The sequence below is a fragment of the Myotis yumanensis genome, unplaced genomic scaffold (assembly GCF_028538775.1).
Source record: "Myotis yumanensis isolate MYYU_CA2020_CCGP unplaced genomic scaffold, mMyoYum1.0.hap1 SCAF_9, whole genome shotgun sequence".
NCBI lineage: Eukaryota > Metazoa > Chordata > Mammalia > Chiroptera > Vespertilionidae > Myotis > Myotis yumanensis.
In genome coordinates, this window is record NW_027223760.1 from 49,495,746 (window position 1) to 49,515,921 (window position 20,176).

At 40.3% G+C, this 20,176-nt stretch overlaps 1 protein-coding gene across 6 annotated transcripts in view; it reads left to right on the forward strand.

Moving 5' to 3' along the window:
- Positions 1-20,176, forward strand: part of DYNC1I1 (dynein cytoplasmic 1 intermediate chain 1) — a 278,730-nt gene that overhangs the window by 223,189 nt on the left and 35,365 nt on the right. For all 6 annotated transcript variants that reach the window (XM_070424306.1, XM_070424305.1, XM_070424309.1 and 3 more), the window contains one exon: positions 696-840. In XM_070424306.1, coding sequence (XP_070280407.1) covers positions 696-840 — 145 coding nt within the window. The remainder of the gene's footprint in view (positions 1-695; positions 841-20,176) is intronic.

A 20,176-nucleotide genomic window follows, 5' to 3' on the forward strand; every position in this document is an offset into this window, starting at 1 on the left:
TTTCCTTTGTTATTTGTTTCAACAAACATTTATTGAGCACTTATTATATGTTAATGTATTATCATAACAAGGCACCAGCCCTTAGGGATATTACAAATTTGTAAATTTCTCTTCTGCTTTCGGTGAAAACATCATTTTATCCATATTTCATTTAAGTTATTGCATATTATTTTGCAGTGGCAAGGGTTCCCACAAAGTATTGCTTGTTCGGGTATGTCAACCTAATTTAAGAAATTTCCTTGAAAGAGTAAATATATTTATATGAGATTGTATGGAATTTTATGGCCAAGGGGCTCCACAGAAGAAATTAAGATGAAACATATGCAGAATGTGATCACAACAATAGAATTGTCTTATTACAAATATGAAGCTTCTGAGATGTAAATATATATGATTTTACCAAGGTAGCTGCATCCACAAATGATAGGATTTGAGGAACTCCTGAGAAAGGATTAAATGATGAAATTTTATATTAAATTCTGAAGGTTAAAAAGATTACGTTGCACTCTATTGTTTTTTAATTACCAAAAGTAATTTAGTATTTTCTTTCTCTCAAGACTCTGTGAAACTGGTTTCACTTTGGTGGTGTAAATCTTTGGGAAGCAGTCATGCAGAGACAGATTTGTTTTTTAAAGTAGCAATAACTTTGCAAGGATCACTGAAACTCTGCTCTTGTGTGGCTTTTTTTCATGCAGCAAAGCAGGGATCGGTGAGGTCTTCGAAGGGCACCAGGGGCCAGTGACAGGAATTAACTGCCACATGGCAGTGGGCCCCGTGGACTTTTCACACCTGTTTGTCACGTCATCATTTGACTGGACTGTCAAACTGTGGACCACAAAGGTAAGAATTCCCGGAGTGAAATACTCAGGTAACACAGAGGCGCCCAGGACAATTTTTGCTCCCTGGGGGCAGGAATGGAGAATCGGAGGTCTCTTCCAGGTGACCTGGCACTGGAATTTGTACAACTTCCTCATGAGCCCCATCTGCCTCAAAGCTCCTTTCCTGGGCCTATTTTATATATTTTGAAATATATAAATAATACAGTACTGAAAACACTCTAATTGTAAAAAATTTAAACAATTCTAATGATAAAAACTGAAGTTCTCCTTCACCAACACCAATCCCACCTATGACACCCCTTCATTACTTATTATCCCACCCCTCTCCCCAGAGGTAACCTCTGCTGTCAGTTTAGTGCTGATTGCCCCAAGCTTTGTAGTCTTCATTACATACATATTCACCTATGGAAATAATACGACTTGGGACTGGGTTTTGTTTTTTGATTTGGGGTTTTTGTGTTTTAGTCTTTGGAGTTTTTTAAGCTAGTAAATGGCACTACGTTATTGTGTTTTCAAAGGTAATTCTGAACATGTTTGGGAGCATGATAAAGGCAAAAAATCCTAGAAGGTAGCTGCAGTAACTGTGCAGGGAGAACAGTGGCTTAGGTCAGTAGTTTGAGATGCAGAGAAGTAGGTGGATTTCAGAACCATTTAAGAGGTAGAAGCCACAAAAACTGGCAATTGATTTTGATACAAGGAAGGTGAGAGAGGAAGTCAGGACAAAACCCAGGGGTATGACTGGGGCAACTGGAGTTTTGTGGTAGCATTCACTGCAATGGAGAATGCCAGGAAGGGCACGTCAGGGAAGAGTGTTGCACTGGTGGAATTTAAGGTGCCTGGGGGCACAGTTCACTATCTTCGTCAGGCAGTTTGATATGTGGGACAGAAGCAGAGAGAGCACTGGATTGTAGGTGTGCACTTATTAATGTCCAGAATAGCAGTGATTAGTATAATCCAAGAAGTGGATTTTAAAAGAAATGCTAAGACACAATTCAGAGAAAGAGGAATACTTAGGAAACAAACAGGAAAAATGAAACTAGAAAAGGAAATTTAAAAGTAACAACTCAAGAAATAGAAAAATTGGGATTCTTTTTGTTTGTACTTCATGGGCATTAATGAAGAGGAACTGTGTAAATAGGACAGAATTGGCTTTTAACTGTATGAAAAACAGCCTAGAGACAAGAATTTCAGTTATAAAGCTGGTTTGACCATCCAGGTAAGAACCAGAATTTTGGCAGTGGCAGGGGTGGGGGCGTGGCTAGTATAGAGAACACAGGTCTGAAAGAATCCAGCAGACATGGTGACCAATTGATTTGATTTGTGAGGAGAGCCAATGACGATTCTGATATTTCTGCCTTAGGCATGTGAATGAAGGAATGGTGGTGCCAGTGATGGAAACAGGAAATAAAGGAGGAGGAGGAGCAGGCTGAGATTGGGGGTAGAAAATTAGCAGTCTGGAGCTTGTCTGGAAATTCCTAAAAGGTAATAAAAAATATTGGAGCTCAGGGGCAAGGATGAGTTAAAAATATAGTTATGACAGTGATCAGCATATAGTTAGTCCAAGGGAGAAAATTATGGGTAGAATGTGAATTTGAAGAGGAGCAGGGGACAGTGTTGGAGCTACTGGTGCTGCAGGTTTGGAAGGATTACACAGATTGGAAAGGCAAGAGGTAGGTGGCATTGACCTCAGTGAGAAGTTTCAATGGAGCAGTAGGGACAGATTGCAGATCTGTCTTTGTGGTGTGAGAAGGGAAGACGGCAGGCACAGAAAAGACAGACTCCTATTTCATACACTGAGCTATGAATGGAAGGAGATAGAACATTGCTAGCAGGGACAGCTAGGCCAAGGAAGGATTTGATTATTATACTTTTGGAGAAACTTGAGCATGTTGGTGGCCTGCAGAGAAGGAGCCAATGAAAATTGTAGATTGATAGTGGGTGGTTTGAAAAATTGAGAAAGGTGATATCAGGTGTCCATGTGGGGATGGGGTAGGGAGAAGAGGCAGGACACAGCTAAGACTAGAGGAAAGACTATGGATAGGTTTAGTTAAAGGGAAGTGGAGAATAAGAGAAGGTCTCTATTTTCTCATTGAGGTCAGAAGCGCACTTATCTGCTAACACTGACGGGAGCTGGGATGTGGCAGGGAGAGGAGAAAGGCTTAGATCAGGTCTTGCAAGAGATGGGACATGGCCCTGACTCCGGAGGATGTCTGGACATCACAGACTCAAGGAGCAATTGGAGCTAAATATCAAAGATGCATTTTACAGGTGGTGTCTAATTGAACTTGTACAAGAGCACCAGGAATTGTGTAAAATCTCCATCATTGAATCTCTTAGATCTTCAGAAACCTCCTGAATATGACATTTAAAACTGCCCACAATCTGTCCCCAAATGACTATAGCAGGTCTACAAATTCAGGTATGAGAGATGCACCACTTCTCTTTAATTCTAGGTAAAGAGTTCTTAAAGTGTGTCCCTTGATCATCATGGGCTGCATTACCTAGGACTAATCAGAAATGCAAATTCTCTGGGCATCACTCCAGACCTTCTGCATCAGAAAGTCTGGGGGTGGGGCCTGGCAATCTGTGCTCTAACCCAACTTGAAATTTTATTTCAAATTCCCCGTCTGGCAGAACTAAGTGGGGCAGTTCCGTTATTTTGAGGGTCCCTCCTTTCTCCTCTCAGTGAAGTCAGAGGGGTGTGTTTGGGAAGTAGGGTTCAGGGTTCAGACAAGAAAATGAAAACCAATGTCCCACACCCCAACCAGTTTTCCCGATCTAATTAACACCCTACTTGCTCTGGTGAGGGGGTTGTACTGTGAGTATATCTCAAACCCCAAATTTATCATGACATTTTGTGGTGATATACTGGGAACAGTGGTTACACTTTATGCTCTTAACAACGCTGGCTAGTCTGTCTCCTCATCTTAATCTGAACATGCATAAAATTTAAAGGAAATGGTGGCACCATCTCTAAAAATTACTAATCACGTTTGCAAGACTATGACTAAAAATAACCTTTATTTGAATAAAAGGGCAAAGTGAAAATATAAATATTGATTTGGAAATAGTGGAAAACAAGGTTTTCGGGGTTTTTTTTTTAGTCTTGTTGACAGTAAAGAATTTTCAGACAGGTGCAGAGCAGAGAAAAAAAATGAGATGAGTAATTATATTTTAGTCCCTTCTGACTAAAATGGCTACCTTAGTAATCTTTATTTTAAACTCACTGAGTAACTTGGAGTCCTCTGATCATTTAAACAAAGCTGAAGAAAGTTAGCGGAGGCATACTGGATAATTGAGGTAGGGAAACCTTCACACTTAAGATTATGTCTCGGTCTGTTCAAACTGCAATAACAAAATACCATAGACTGGGTGGCTTATAACCAACAGAAATTTTTCTCAAAGTTCTGGAGGCTGAGAAACCTGAGATAGAGGTGCTGTGTTCAGGTGATGGCTCTCTTCCTGGTTCATAGCCAACCCCTTCTCACTGTGTCCCCACTTCTGGAAGATATTGGGGATCTCTGTGGAGTCTCAGATAAGACACTAATTTCATTGGTGAGGGCCTCACCCTCATGATCTAATCACTTCCAAAGGTCCCCACCTCCTATTATTCTCATCTTTGGGAATTGGGATTTCAACATAAGAATTTTTGGGGGGCGGGGGGGGGTGGGGGGAGGACCACAAACATTCAAATCATAGCAGATTGCAAATCAAATAACATAAGGAAGAAGACTTCAAAGTGTAGAAAGAGTTGGTGCTGAGAGAAATAATATTTTGAACTAGTCAGAAGTCAGATTTAAAATGTGGCTTCAATATGATGCTTTGTGCATAAAAATAAGTATAGCTCAAAAAGGATAACCAAAGGAAATTTAAAGGAAAGCCAAACAACAGGAAAACTCTGTACATTCCACTGACCAAGAATTCACATATCTAACACAGAGATAAAATATTAGGAAAGAAAATCTGTCTTCCGAAGGGAGAATGTTACACTGGAATTAGCATATTGAGTGAAATGAATCTAATCTTGAAGCCCATAGGGAAGTTCATATCCATGCACTTTGCATAAGTAATGTGATTGACAATAGCACTTCACACTGTTTTAAAAAGAGAGAACTGTGATTTTAAAGATCAAGACTAAAAAATAAAATTTCTCTACACAGGATATTAAAAACACTACAGTTTAATAGAAAAAGTATATTTGGAGAAAATGCAGTCATTGTCAATTCTCTTTGTGATTTGAAAACTTAATATTACCAATACCTTCATATATGGTTTTATTTAAATTTTCCATGAAGATTAGACAGAACTTTTGATTTGGAAAGGCTAAAGGAAGAATATAATACTGAATATTTGGGGCTTCTGAATAGTCCCCAAAGAGTAGATTAGTTCTCAAACATCAAATAGCCATGCTGCCTATTGGTGGAAAATTAACCTATCTAAAAGTATTATAGAATCTTGAAATTTTAAAATGATTTATTTTCCTGTTTCGTTAGCTTAATTGACTGAATAAGAGAAAATAATTATGTTTTAGTAATAGAGGCAGATTCTTTTTTTGTCAGAAACTTAAGGCAATATAATTAAGGGCATAGCTTTATTTTAATTATAATGATGCAACCATTTTTGATAGTGATAGAAACTTTCTTCATCATCTTAATTATCAATATATTTTATTTTAACTTTATGCAAGCAAAGTAAATAAACTATATGACCCTTGCTTCAGTGGATAAAGAGTTAAAATAGAACCATGTGTAGAAAAAAGTATTGTTATGTTGATTATTTAGCATATAGACAATACATGGGAGAGTCCAAATGAATAGTAGAACAACCAGATGTGTGCTAATTGAGATGTGGGGGCAGGGTGGGGAAGATAAACTAGCCTGGCCCCTGTGGCTCAGTGGTTGAGTGTCGACCCAGGAACCAAGAGGTGATGTCACCGTTTGATTCCCAGTCAGGCACACACCTGGGTTATGGGCTTGATCCCCAGTAGGAGGCAGTAGCCAATTCCCCTTTCTCATTGATGTTTCTATCTGTTCTCTCTCTAAAAATCAATAAAAACACTTTTTAAAAATAGAATGTAGGCCCTCTACCTATTCACATGAGGTGTCCCATCTCTATATGCCCAACTTCCCCTTCCCTCCATCTTACTGAAAACAAAACAAAACATAGACACCCACCCTTGACCTTGATGTCCCTTTTCCATCCTGTATTCTGACTTTTCCCACTGAACTGCAGTTTTACCTCCTACAGCAGGGGTGGGCAACCCCTGGCACACGTGCCAAACATGGCACGCCAGTAACTTCTGCTGGCACGTGAAACCCTCTCTTCTAATCTTCCATTTACAATTTTTTTCTTAATATCGACTTTTTTATTTTTCAGATAAATTCAGTGTAGGTGCATCTTAGATAAATAAATAATTTTACATAACAAGTTAGACATGAATTGAAGAGGGAGGGGAAGAGCAATTTCTATGCCTCTGCCTTAACTCTCCCTGCCTTCCTAGATCCAACTAGTATTTTGGTTTCATTCACATATGCTTGTGAATCTTTGTTCTCAGTGATGAATTTTGTTAAGTCTCGTAATAGGAGTAGCCTGACGGATGAAAGTAGTAGCTCGTGCATATCTCTGAAGGTCACAAAATATAAACCTGATGTAAAATCTCTGTCATCAGTGATGCAGCAGCATAAGTCCCACTGATAATATCAAACGGAGTCATAAAGTTTTGTAAGATTGTCAGTGTACATGTATACATTAAAAAGTAAATGTATTTTTCATCATCATATACTGTGTTTTTGTCGCTTGAATGAATTTTATGATTTCTTCAAGTTTCTTCACATACATACACTTTAAGAGATATCAAGTAGGAATAACATGTTCTCAAAAAATTAGGGTTGGCACGCAGAAGAATTTTGAGTCAGAGATTTTGCTGGTTTTGGCACGCACTCACAAAAAGTTTGCCTACCCCTGTCCTACAGTCTACCTGTATCCCTATGCTCACCACTAAACCTGTTCCTTCAAAAATTGTCCTGACCTCCTTCTTGCCTGTTCCCATGTCATTTTCCTAATCTCACTTTGCTGTTTCAATCATGTTGATTAGTCCCTGGGAACATCCTTCTTTAAATACATCAATGGGGCTATTTTTAAGTGAACAGTAAAAAGCTGTATACTTAAAAGTCTATCCTTGGTGATCCTTTTAAAAAGATTTAAGAATGCATTGCCTGAATAAATTCTCTTGAGTCCCAGCTTTTACCTTTTACTCTATCTTAGCACATTAAATTTTGCATCCATCAAGAAATACTGGAGTTGATGCTCAGAAATAAAGTATGAACTCTTGGCTGGATGAAAATATTCATTATTCCACTCAGCTTTTCTGTTTGCTGAGGTTTGGGATAATGTTGTTCCTGTGCTGTAGTTTAGCTTAGTGGCTGGACAAGTTATGAGTCTTTGGGCTTTTGATCATTGCATCCAGTTTGGAAAGTTTCAGTGGATTCCAATTAAACATTGGGTTCATGTTGATTTTGGTTCTGGTACAGCTTCTCAAGGACTAAGGTTCTTGATACTCTTTGTGTGTTTGCCAGCTCAGTCCCTTCCTTTCAACTTCAAAGGGTTCATGTTTCTTCTGCTCATATTGATAATATCTTCCAAATCCTTTCTGTACTAGAACTTTGGCCCTAAAATTCCATTCCTTTATGTTGACTGGTCAGGTATATGGCCTGACTTCCGCATGTGTTGGTATTTGATGGTGATCCTGGACAGCACCCTGGGGTGCGATCATCCAGAAACCTTTCAGGACACACCTTTGACTGATGGAAATCCGTGACTTCCTCCAACTATGACTTGACATTGCATAATCTGTCCTAGCAGTTCACATGCATCTTGGTCCTCTAGTCTTTTAACAAAACAGTGAATCTGAAAACACAATTTTCTAAGTGACACAGTGGTGATAACTTTGTACAAATTAGAAAGATAATCTTCCATTTTCAAGCAACTGCTGTGAAATCAATAAATAATAAGTATTATCTATTTCAATTTTACATCCTCTGCCAAGTTTAAAATATCAGAATGGCTATCTTGGCTGATTTTTCCCCCTCTTACCAACTAGAAAGGAATGATAATTTGAGTTTTTATGAATAAAAGAAATGGGAAAATTTTGTTTCTAAGAAAAAACATGACTTATTATATTTAAACATATTCATTGAAAATGATTATGCATTGAAATAAATGTTAAACATGGCTATATTATAGCTAATGTAATAAAAATACTTTTGTCTTGTCCAATGAATCATCACATTTAGTATATGTAGAAGTTTCACCCATAAGACTGTGAGGTTCTTGAGAATAGGCCCATATTATTTTGTCTGCCTCCCCAGTACCTTACAGTCTTGGCACCTGGTAGGTACTGAATAAATCATTGAATTAATACATGAATGAATAATCCCTGGGTTTTTTAAACAAAACAAAACACATATATTAAAGAAATATTGTAGCAAATATTTAGTTAGCAGTGGTTTTGAGCAGTAAGATGCATGGCCATAATTTAGAAATATAATGATTAGAAAACTGAGGTTAAGCTTTTAAAATTCTATTAGGAAATATTTAAGAAGCTATAATTTTGGGAAAAATATCTAAGGCAACCATTCAGGCAGGAATAGAGTGGCCTCCTAAATATTTTTCTTACAAAGTAGATGAGTAGAATTCCCATTAGTTTGGGAGAATGATCTAAAGAGCTGGGCAACATGGTGTGTGTCTTTAGCCACCCCTTCCACTTAAGAGAGTATTTGTCCAAGTGAGCAAGGGAAGAGGCTCCTGACAGTTACCACTTGGTACACTGTGGCCTAGTTACATGCAGGAAGGCTCTTTCTAAAGATATCCCTGGGAAACTCTGTCTCTTGTGGGATGTGGTTCCCTCCAGTAAAAGGGGGCTTGACTCTTCTCTAAACCATAGTTTATATGAGAAATTCCTCACTAGAACTAAAGCAGTATAGTTGGGATGGAGAGGGAAATGTTCTAAAAAAGCTTCTCAAAGTAGGTGACATCCACGCTGAAGTATGAAAGAGTTAGTTAGGTAAAGAGAGGAAAGGAAGGGCATTTAAGCAAAAGGAAAAGAATATTAAAAAACAGAAGCATGGACTAGTTGATACTCCAGCTCTGTGACTTTAGAAAAGTTACTTTACTTCTCTGTGCTGCAGTTTATTCGTCTATACAATGGGAATTAAAATAAAGGATACATGTGGAAATTAAATGAACTAATATATGTAAAGCTCCTAGAACAGTGCTGGGCACAGGGGAAGCACTATGAAAAAAAAGTAGCAATACTATTATTACTAAATATTATTGTTGCAATTGTTATTTTGATATTTAAGTGGTTTAGTTGGGCTGAAGCAATGGGTACAAGGTGACCAAACAGGAATAATGAAAAGATGTCGCTGGAGGCAAAAAGGGACCAGATGGTGAAAGACAGTCTGATGCTATTCAGTGGAGTGTAGACTTTTCTTTTGAAAATGTAAAGGGCTATAGATCATTCTAAAGTGGGGCCTCACTGCCTCTTCTTTGATGTCACACTGGGTAAGACTGGACAGCAAAGACATCTCACTTCCCCTCAGGGTTCTGATGCACAGAGTTAGTTAGCATAATGTTCTACATCTGATGACTGCTTCATCAGATCACCAGCAATACTTGCGTCCCGGATTAACTCTACACATCCCATAGATCTCTCCTATCTCAACATAAGTTGATTGGATTATTAAAGAGCACTCAAAATTCTAACACATTCAATGGTAGCATCTTGATTGACCAGAATGTTCACTTTTGCAACCCTTCGTGAAACTTCCCTCCCAACTCACTATTCCTCTTAAATTTTCAGATGCTCAATCATGATGATAAATAAAGACTACAATGATATTGATGATAATAATAAATAATAGAAGTTGCATTCAACTGAATGCTTCCAGTGGCTCCCAGTGATGTCACGTAATTCTAAGTATGCTTCTGTAAATATTCTGCCACGTGACCCCCATCTTGAATGGATCTTGCAGAATTGTCTCATGTGACCTTTCTGTTGGCTTTATGTTTACTTGTTCCTCCATTGTATCGTCAGCTGGACTTTTCTCTAACAACTTATAATTATTTTTAAACTTGTGAGCAAAATATACCCATATTCCCTTCCTCATCCTTTTCCTAACAGACTTCTATCACTGTTCTAATCCTCACACAGAGCCCCATTAGTCTCTTCACACCAGTCCTCCCTCCTACCCAAGTCCTGACTTTGCAAAGGGGATTTAAAAATGGCAAGACAAGAAGATGGAGATACTCCCATTTGCCTTAAATATTAAGAAAGCCTATGTAAGGATTTTTTTCTTGGTATATTCTAATAGCCATTACTTTCACAATTTCTACACATTTCTTTAACTACTTTCTTTTTTTTCAGAGTAGTATATTGCTTTGTTCTTTATCCTGTGTCTAATATATGCTATTTTGCCAATGTTACAAACAATATAGAATGAGTAGAGTTTGACCATTAGGAAAAATCACTACTTTATCAACTTGGGACAATAAAAATTGAGAGATTTTTCTCATTCTTCTAGTACTTTGTAAAGAATAAATAAGAGTTTTGTAGAGGAAAAATAAGTATAATTAATCATTGAAAACTCTCGTTTTTCCTTCCAAAGTGGAGTAACAGGCCCTCCCATAAATTCTGGGGAAACAGACCTCAGTGTTTACTACTGGAAGCTCACCAGCTCTGTGGAAGTTTCTGGAGAGGAATGTTGTGGAATTGGCAGTGGAGTGAAATAGTTTTCTCCCCTGTCCCCTGGTTCATTGGCTTGAACTAAGCCCAAGTTGAAAGTAAGAAGAAGGCTCTTATAAGTTGTCAGTTTCCTTCTCACTTAGGACCTTCCTTCATGATTAAAAACTTAACTTTTAAACCAGATTTCCCTTTTACCACTCGGCCAGGCCCCGTGCATTAAGAGGGATAATGGGTCACTAATCCAGGAGGGTTTTGCTTGAGACTCTTGGCTTCCACCCACCTATGGAACTTACTTTATGCTTGATTGATTTGCTTTTTCTCTTCCTCAATCATGTCCACCCCCCGTTTTACGAAGTTCAGTCAATGAGTTGGCTTTTGCTATTAAGACCATTTTTTTTTTTTAACATGACAATCCATGGACCATCCAAATGAAGTGTGTCTTTATGTCGGGGAGTGTCTGCATGTGTGTGATCTTGTTTTTTCCTTTTATAGTATTTTATGTTAATCTAGATTTCTAATAACTTAGAACAGTCATTCTCTTCTCTTAAGAATACCCTTCTCCAAAAAAGTCTGTCCATTTGGAAAAAAAAAAAAAAAAAAGCTCCTAAAGAGCAGAAATGGGCTATGTCTTTGTTATCAAGTTTGTGACAAAGTTATTACCAGTCTCTCCGAAGTTGGTGTCTCCCCATGCTCATTCTTCCTGCTATTCTCTTTTTTTAAAAATATATTTTTTATTGATTTTTTACAGAGAGGAAGGGAGAGGGATAGAAAGTCAGAAACATTGATGAGAGAGAAACATCAATCAGCTGCTTCCTGCACACCCCCCACTGGGGATGTGCCCGCAACCAAGGTACATGCCATTGACCAGAATCGAACCCGGGACCCTTCAGTCCCCAGGCTGACGCTCTGTCCACTGAGCCAAACCGGTTAAGGCTTCCTGCTATTCTCTTAACATAATCTTCCTGACCTACACCTTTCATTATGCCATCGCCTTATACTACAACATAAAAGAGTGTTTGGATACTGTGGGATCTTAACTGGCATTTTTAAAAGCAGTTCCATGATTTTAAAACAATGAAGAAAGAGTTAAACAAGTATCTTTAGCAGGGAGACCTTTTAATATTTTCTTTAGGAACAGACCGGATATATGGCCTGAGATCCCAAAACCTATGTGGATAATGGGGCTTGTTTTGACCCAAGAACGCTGAGAGAACAGTATTCCTTGGAACAGATGTCTGGAAACTTTGACGCTGCTCTCCTTGCTTTCCTAATCGTTTCAAACACCTCAACCTGCATTTCATGGTTTTCCACCCTTTTGGACAAGCTTTTAGCCATTAGTCCCACAAGTTATAAATTCCACCTTTCTCATTTGCACTCCCACTAATAATGTCAAACAAGTAAACAAGAATAAAATCAGTAGGAGTGGAGATGATTAAACTTGGGGATATCTAGAGAGAAAGGGAAGAGAGAGACTGAAAGGAAGGAAGACTTAAGTGCCCAGAAACAGTATTTCGAGATGGAGGCATGTCAGGCTCTGAAAACCGTGGAAGGAGCTCTCCATGAAGGCAGGTATAGTGCCAGCACTACGGGGAATCGTGATTAAATAAATATACCACTTATTTTTCTATTGACACTCTTTATGCCCTTTACAGAATCAAAGTCCATGTGTGGGAATGAAGAAAGACAGACAACTAGAAAATCTGGTTAAGTCACAGAAAGCAAACCTGAGGAGTACTTTGCAGATAATGCCCTCATTTTACAGAAAAGAAAACCAATGCCTAGAGAGGGGTGATGTGGACATCCTCTTAGCCCAGATTTCTTCCACTCACATTGCTTGTAATTGAGTCCGTTAGAAATCAGTGTGTTAAAAAGCAATAGTTTTAATATTTTGAACTGTCTGCCTATTTTTGTTTGCCATTTAGTAGTGGACTCAGATGCTGGAATAACTTACCATTTTATCTGGTCTAATAATATATCACTCTATAGTCATAAAATCATTCTCATAATAATTTCAATCAACACCAAAAAATCCAAAATGTAAATACAATATAATGTTAAGGTCTTTTATTGTATTTATTTGTTGTTTTCTTCTTTCCACTGAGCTGAGCTTCTTCAGGTTAGTGGTCATATTTCACATTGGTTCTCTATTCCCCACAGTTTTAGTCAGAGTGGTAAATGGTTCATATATAATACTAGAGGCCCGGTGCATGGATTCGTGCACCAGTGGGGTCCCTTGACCTGGCCTGCGGGGATCAGTGAACCTCCGCCCCACCACAGCCCAGCCTTACCTGCTAGCTCGTTAGGCTCCAGCCTGCTGTATACATCGATCCTGCACAGCACGAAGTAGTGCACGAAGCGGCAGGTAGCCAGGGCAGGGAGCCCAAGCCTGGGCTGGGTGCCGCGCTGCTCCTGCTTATCCCAGCCCCACAGGGTGACTATCCACAGGAGAGGCTCTCGCTGCTGCAGCTGTGTTCACCAGCCATGAGCCCGGCATCTGGCGCCTGTCCATCAGCTGGGTGGCTCGCCCACTGTGGGAACACACTGACCACTATGGGGCAGTTCCTACATTGAGCGCCTGCCCCCTAGTGGTCAGTGTGCATCATAGCTACCAGCTGGTTGTCCGGTCGCTTAGGCTTTTATATATATAGATAGGCTGATTATCTTATTGACCATTTACATACAAACTAAATTAAGCCTCTACCACAGTGGTTCTCAACCTTCCTAATGCTGTGACCCTTTAATACAGTTCCTCATGTTGTGGTGACCCCCAACTATAAAATTATTTTCGTTGCTACTTCATAACTGTAATTTTGCTACTGTTATGAATCGTAATGGAAATATCTGATATGGAGGATGTATTTTCATTGTTACAAATTGAACATAATTAAAGCATAGTGAATAATCACAAAAACACTATATATATGTGTTTTCCGATGGTCTTAGGCAACCCCTGTGAAAAGGTCGTTCGACCCCCAAAAGGATTGCGACCCACAGGTTGAGAACCGCTGCTCTAGCAGTTATATTGTTGATTAATGATCAGATAAATTCAGGAGTTTTATATTTATTGCAAATTTATTTCAATCCTCATTCAGGCACCCAGTGACTGAATACTTCCATGGATCTGTAAAGACACCTCTGTTCTTTATTGATATTTCTGACAACTGGATTCTCCATTTATCACCTTTTTTCTACTCCACTGATCATTTGCTCTTCTGTGCAATTAATTGTACACACATATAAATACATAAATGTTTACATATCAATCTATATGTTATCATTGCAAAACATGCATGAAGATAATAACTGCAAATTTTTCACAATCACTCAAAGTCCCTCGTTTACATTAAGGTTTACTCTTAGTGTTGTACATTCTATGGGTTTGGACAAATGTATACTGACAAGTATCCATCCTTACAATATCATACAGAATATTTTCACTGGCCTAAAAATCCTCTGTGCTCTGCCTGTTTATCCCTATACTGTACTCCTAACCCTTGGCAGCCACTGCATAGTTTTTCCTTTTCCAGAATGTCATATAGTTGGAGTCAAGTAGTATGTTGGCTTTTCAAATTGGCTTCTTTCACTTAGTAATATGCATTTACATTCCTTCTATGTCTTTTCACGCCTTGATAACTGATTTCTTTTTAGCACTGAATCATATTCCATTGTCTGGATGCACTATAGTTTATTTATTTATTCATCTACTGAAAGATACCTTAGTTGTTTCCAAGTTTTGGCATTTTGAATAAAGCTGCTATAAACATCCATCCATGTGCAGGTTTTAGTGTGGATATAAGTTTTCAACTCCTTTGGGTAAATACCAATGAGCATAATTGCTGAATTATATGGTAAAAAGTATGTTTAGTTTTAAAGAAACTGCCAGACTGTTTTTCCAGCGTGGCTGCACCATTTTGCATGCCCACCAGCAATGAATGAGAGTTCCTGTTGTTCCACATAGACAGACAGCATTTGGTATTGTCAGTGTTCTGGATTTTGGCCATTCTACAAGGTGTGTAGTGGTATCTTGTTTTAATTTGCATCTCCGTTATGACATATGATCTGGAGCATCTTTTCATATGCTTACTTGCCATCTCTGTATCTTCTTTGGTGAGGTGTCTGGTAAAGTCTTTGGCCCATTTTTTAATCAAGTTGTTTGCTCTCTTATTGTTGAGTTTTAAAAGTCCTTTATCAAATGCATCTTTTGCAAATATTTTCTCCCAGTCTGTGGTTTGTCTTCTCATTCTCTTGATAACAATATAAATTTATTTAACATTCTACTGGTAAGTAAAGGCAAGTATCGCGTTCTTTATTCTTCTAATCAAAATACTACTACATTTGATCAATTTTGTATTCATTAAGCCAATATTTAAGAAGAGGTTAATGTGCTTTTAACCTCTTGCCAAGGCCTTGAAATGAGACACAGTCCCTGCTCGAATGGGTGCATAGTATACATCTCCCTACTCAAACTTAAGTAAAGAATGGAATTTCTTTCAAGGAAAAATGTCCTTGTCAACCTCACTGTCTTGCTTTTTTCATTCTAATGTAATGTAAATACATATAGACAGAGAACAAGGTAACACTCCTTATACTTATTCATTTAATGCCTAACTATCGAGGGCTTACTACGGTCCCTGCACTGGGAATATAAGAGAACGAAGGTAGACAAAGTCCCTGACTTCACAGACATGTCCATTCCGGTTGGGAAAGGAAAAAAGCGGGAGGAAAAGCTCCCAAATATAATTGACTCTCATTATTCACAGTGAACTGGCCAACACCAAACCATTGCTTCTAGGGGAAACATAGGATTATGTTCCCGAGAGCCGCTGGTCACCACATTTTCATCAAACACTTAATACATGATCTTGTTTTATGTGTGTTTCTGTTTAAAGACACCTTACTTAATATGTATGGTTGATCCATTGACATTGAATTGCAGCTAATGGCTCGTGCCTGAAGGTAGCTTAATAACATACCTATTTTCTCTGGAAGGCACATTGCAGTCTTCTTGCAATAGGAACACTAGACTGCACTCAGCATTATGCTTGCGGGCCATTTTATTTTAAATAAGTTTTTCTTGATTTTAGAGGGAGAGATAGAAACATCTATCAGGTACTTCCTGCACATCCCCTACTGGGGGTCTAGCTCGCAACCCGGGCATGTGCTCTGACTGGAATCGAACTGGCAACCCCTTGGTACACAGTATGATGCTCAACCAACTTAGCCACACCTGCCAGGCTCAAGGGCCACCTTAAACAGAGACATCAGCAGCAGGAGAACCCACAAAAATGGAAACCACGTGGCACTCAGAGGTCACAAAAATGATATTTGTTTACAGTGTGAGAGCTGCAACAGCCAGCAGAGCATCCTCTCGTTCAACCTCAGCTGGGCACGTGCATGTCAGGGGACTCCGATTTTTCTCCACTCTGCACTTGTCTGTGAATGACTTCGAAATACTGTTTTGGGATTACTCACTAATCGAAAGAGTAGGTGAATGAGAAAACATGGAATCCACAAATGATGAGGATCAACTGTACTTTAAAAAAAAATGTCACATAGTGATAGGTGTTAGGAAGGAAATGAAGCAGGGTTCAGAATAGAGAGTGAGAGGACATTGGGGGGAAATTGTAGTGGGTGACTAGGGCACCCTCTCTTAGAAGGGGACAACTGGGTAGCCATGAATAATGGAAAGAAATTAGCTCTGGAGTTGAGGGAAAGAAGGATATTGTAGGCGGAGGGAACACATGTGAATGTCTGTGAAGCAGGCATGAGCGTGGCTTGGGTGAGGAACACGACCAAGGTCTCATGTTTTTGGGGAAAGTAGACCAGCAGGAGATGAGGTTGAAAAGGATCCGGTCCTAAAAGATACTGTGAAGCCACTGATGTTTTTAAATAGGTATATGAGCTATAGTCTATAACTTTTAAATAATTTTACAGCTCCCCCAAAATTCCAAATTGAATTTACACCCCCTTGTATGCCATTTAAATGAACCATGTTAACTTAACGTGACGATGATGTTTCTCTGAAGCGAGTGGTGTTCCCAGTGTGCCTGTCGGGCTGACTCCCCTGGTGACGCTGTGCTGTGTAATGACCCTCGCCTGGCACACACAGGCCAGTTCCTAGGCATGGTCCTAGGTGTTTTGTTTTTCCCTAGTCTGCCCTGACTGTATCGAAAACGCTCTTGCAGACCTAGGCCCCGACGTACAGGTCTAAGGCAGCAGCATCGAGAGGACCCAGAGCATCTTTACATAATTTTTTTACTCTCACCTAAAGGGAACTATAAAATATTACTTCTAGAGAACTCCTTCAGTGGCACCTACCCCCAAGAATTAAATCCAAGATTGTTTGAAATCCTGGCTCTAACAGAGGATCAGGCCAGTGAAACTATGTTGTACCTGCTACAGAGGTGGAGAGTTGTCATTGTTCATTTGCCCCAACTCACAGAATGAGCACCAAGAGTGAACCTGGAGTAAATGACACACTTTGAGTGATGGAGATGATGTGTCACCGTAGGTACATGGAGTGTAACAGATGGACACCCTGTGGGAAATGTGGATGATGGGAAGGGCTGTATGTGGGGCAGGGAGTAAATGGGAACTCTCTGTACTTTCCACTCAATTTTGCTGTGAACCTAAAACTGCTCTAAAATATAACTTTTACAACATGCACCCCCCCCCCACACACACACACGCGCGTGCGTGCACACACACGAGTCTTGCTCTACATAGAAAACTAAACTTCAGGAATGCAGTAAGGGTATGTATATTTTAAAATATGTTTTTATTGATTTCAGAGAGGGTTGGAGAGGGAGTTAGAGATAGAAACATCAATGAGAGAGAATCACTGATTGGCTGCCTCCTGAACGCACCACACTGGGGATCGAGCCCACAACCCGGGCATGTGCCCTGACCAGGAATTGAACCGTCACTTCCTGGTTCATAGGTCAATGCTCAACCACTGAGCCACACTGGCCAGGCGAGTATATCTATAATAATAAAAGCGTACTATGCAAACCAACCGAACAGCTGAACAGTGGAATAACTGTTCAGACGACCTTCTGGACAAAGCCGGGGTTGCGAGAGCTGAGGTAGCCGGGTCTGCAAAGGCCTACTCTTGCACGAATTTCGTGCATCAGGCCTCTAGTTTAAATATAAATGCATAAGAAAGGTTCCAAGCGCACCTAAAAAGTCAGAAAGCAATGGCTGGGTCCTGGGGGAGGAGACAGCACACCTAAAAAGTCAGAAAGCAATGGCTGGGTTCTGGGGGAGGAGACATTCCTGTGCATGTAGGTGGTGGAGAGGGCATAGGGGTTAAGTAGGTCTTGATCAGGTCATAGGACTGGAGTGTTTGGAGAGGAGAGAGAGCAGTACATTCTCCAAGGTGGAAGCAGAGCTGGAGGGCTGGAGGGATCCATTGTGCAGAGGGGATTGTGAACACAGCCCACTGGCTGGAGCAGAGGGTTCTGATTAGGGGATGCGGGGGGAACCACTTCTGCAGCGCCTGGTCCTGCCATTTCAGCACTGATCTGCCCCAGTGGGATCGCGGTGATATTCACAGACCCAGACTGTCTTGCTGCAGCGTGGGCCCTGGGATCTGCGGCGTGGAGGTACTTTCTCAATGTAGCTATTTGTACTGAGCCTGTCACTAGCTCAGCAGGAGGTAAAAATTACTTGACAGCCTCTCCTGGCTCTCACCCATGCAAAGCGTGAGCGAGCGTGAGGGTGTCAGAGTGGGTGGGCGTTGGGGAGAGTGAGTCCTTAAGAACTGACACTTTGGGTGAAGGAGAGTGAAGGGCATTGAGAAGTTTACCCACAGTTTTGGGGCATCCATGCCAGGCAAGCAGGCACCCACAGTGGAGTCCCTGTACCCTCCCATCCTCTCTGTGCTTTGTCTTTCACTCTCAGAGTATTTGGTTCGGTATAGAAATCTCTCCTTCCCTCCTTCCCTCCCTCCCTTCCTCCCTTCCTCTCTCCCTCCTTCCTTCTCTCCTTCCCTCCTTCCATCCCTCTCTCTGTCTCTGTCTCTCTTGTGTGCACGTGTGCACACACACACAAACACATACCCAAATGATTATAAAAAATAACTTTGAAATTTAAACTCTCAGCTAAGGATCTTTCTCCTAAACAAAAAGCTGCATTTTAATCCAATTCTGTTGCTTCTCTATTACACTGCAAAGGCGGACTCCTCGCCGTCTGCAGGGCGGTCGTTGAAGCCCATTTGACTTCTTCAGGCGGGAGTGATAACATTTTGGATTTCATTTTGTTTGTCCTGTAAGAGTCTTGAGTTTTGGCCAACACTCAAGATGAATGTGCTTCAGACCTCACTTTCTGTCACAAGGCCAAGTGGACTTGGGAGAGAGGGTGGAGCTGTCTGTTCAGACATGATTTTTAGTTTGCCCTTTGCCTCTGGAGCCAGGGCCCTGGCCCGCATCCAGCCGCACGAAGAGAAGATTATGGTGTTTTCTAGGTAATTTTAAGGAGCACAAACCCAAAGTGAAGTCAGGTGGTTTCGAGCCTGCACTGAATTTTTCATGTTAAGGATTTGTCATGATTTGGGTTTTCGGCGGCGCTGTATTTTACATGATGAAGGGAATTGTATTCTTCTGGAGACAGGCATGTTTTGCTTGTTTGCTAATGACCTCTGGTTTTGCTTATGGGGAGTTTTGTTAACAAATGGAAATGTAGCAAAATAAAACGCTCTGTTTCTTTCGTACTTTCTTTTTTCCCCCTCCTTTTTCTTCTTTTTTAAACAATGGGAACCCTTGTGATAAACTGTCAAAACCAGGCTATAGATATTGGTTATTGTAGCATCATTAATACTGTGTAAAAATAAATTAGTCACTTTGGCAATCAAACACAGTCTTCCGCTCTCCCGGTGGTGCCTTTAAATAGAGCCTTCTCCTGGCTGTTTGATGGATCCTATTGTTAGGAGAAAAGAACTGTAGAAATCTATTCAAAAATTCTTTGAAAATTTTCCAACCTCAGGAACCCATTCAGCAGTAATTAGCCTTTAAGGAGGCTGATACGGAGAGCTTGGCAGGGGCCTGCCTGGGGAGTTGAAAGGTCAGCCCCAGCCCCTGACAAGAGGGTTCGGCTTCAGGACCCTTGTCATGCCGCATCTTCTTTCCCTGCTTGCCTGGCCTTTTCCTGCCCTTTCAGCCCATCCCCCATCTCACCCTCTGACTGCCTTTTCTCAAGGAATGGGAAGGCAAGGCTGAGCCTGCAGAGGGTGACAAAATTCAACCAACATAAACTCTAAATCTCCAGCATAGAAGACTTCTCAGGGGAAAATAGCTCTGTCTTCAGGCAAAAGTGACTGAATTGAACAGAACTGTAATTTCTGGCTCAAGTGTAGTTGGATCCCTGGAATGGTTTGATCCGTTTGTACTGTGATCACATTGAAGTCCACAGAGATTTCCATTCTCCAGCCTCACCTGCCCCAGTCATCTCAGCAAATTGCAGAACTATAGATAGGATTTAAAGCTAAGTGGGGAAATTTTTTTTTTTTAATTTCAGAGAGGAAGGGAGAGGGAGAGAGAGATAGAAACATCAATGATGAAAGAGAATCATTGATTGGCTGCCTCCTGCATGAACCCCA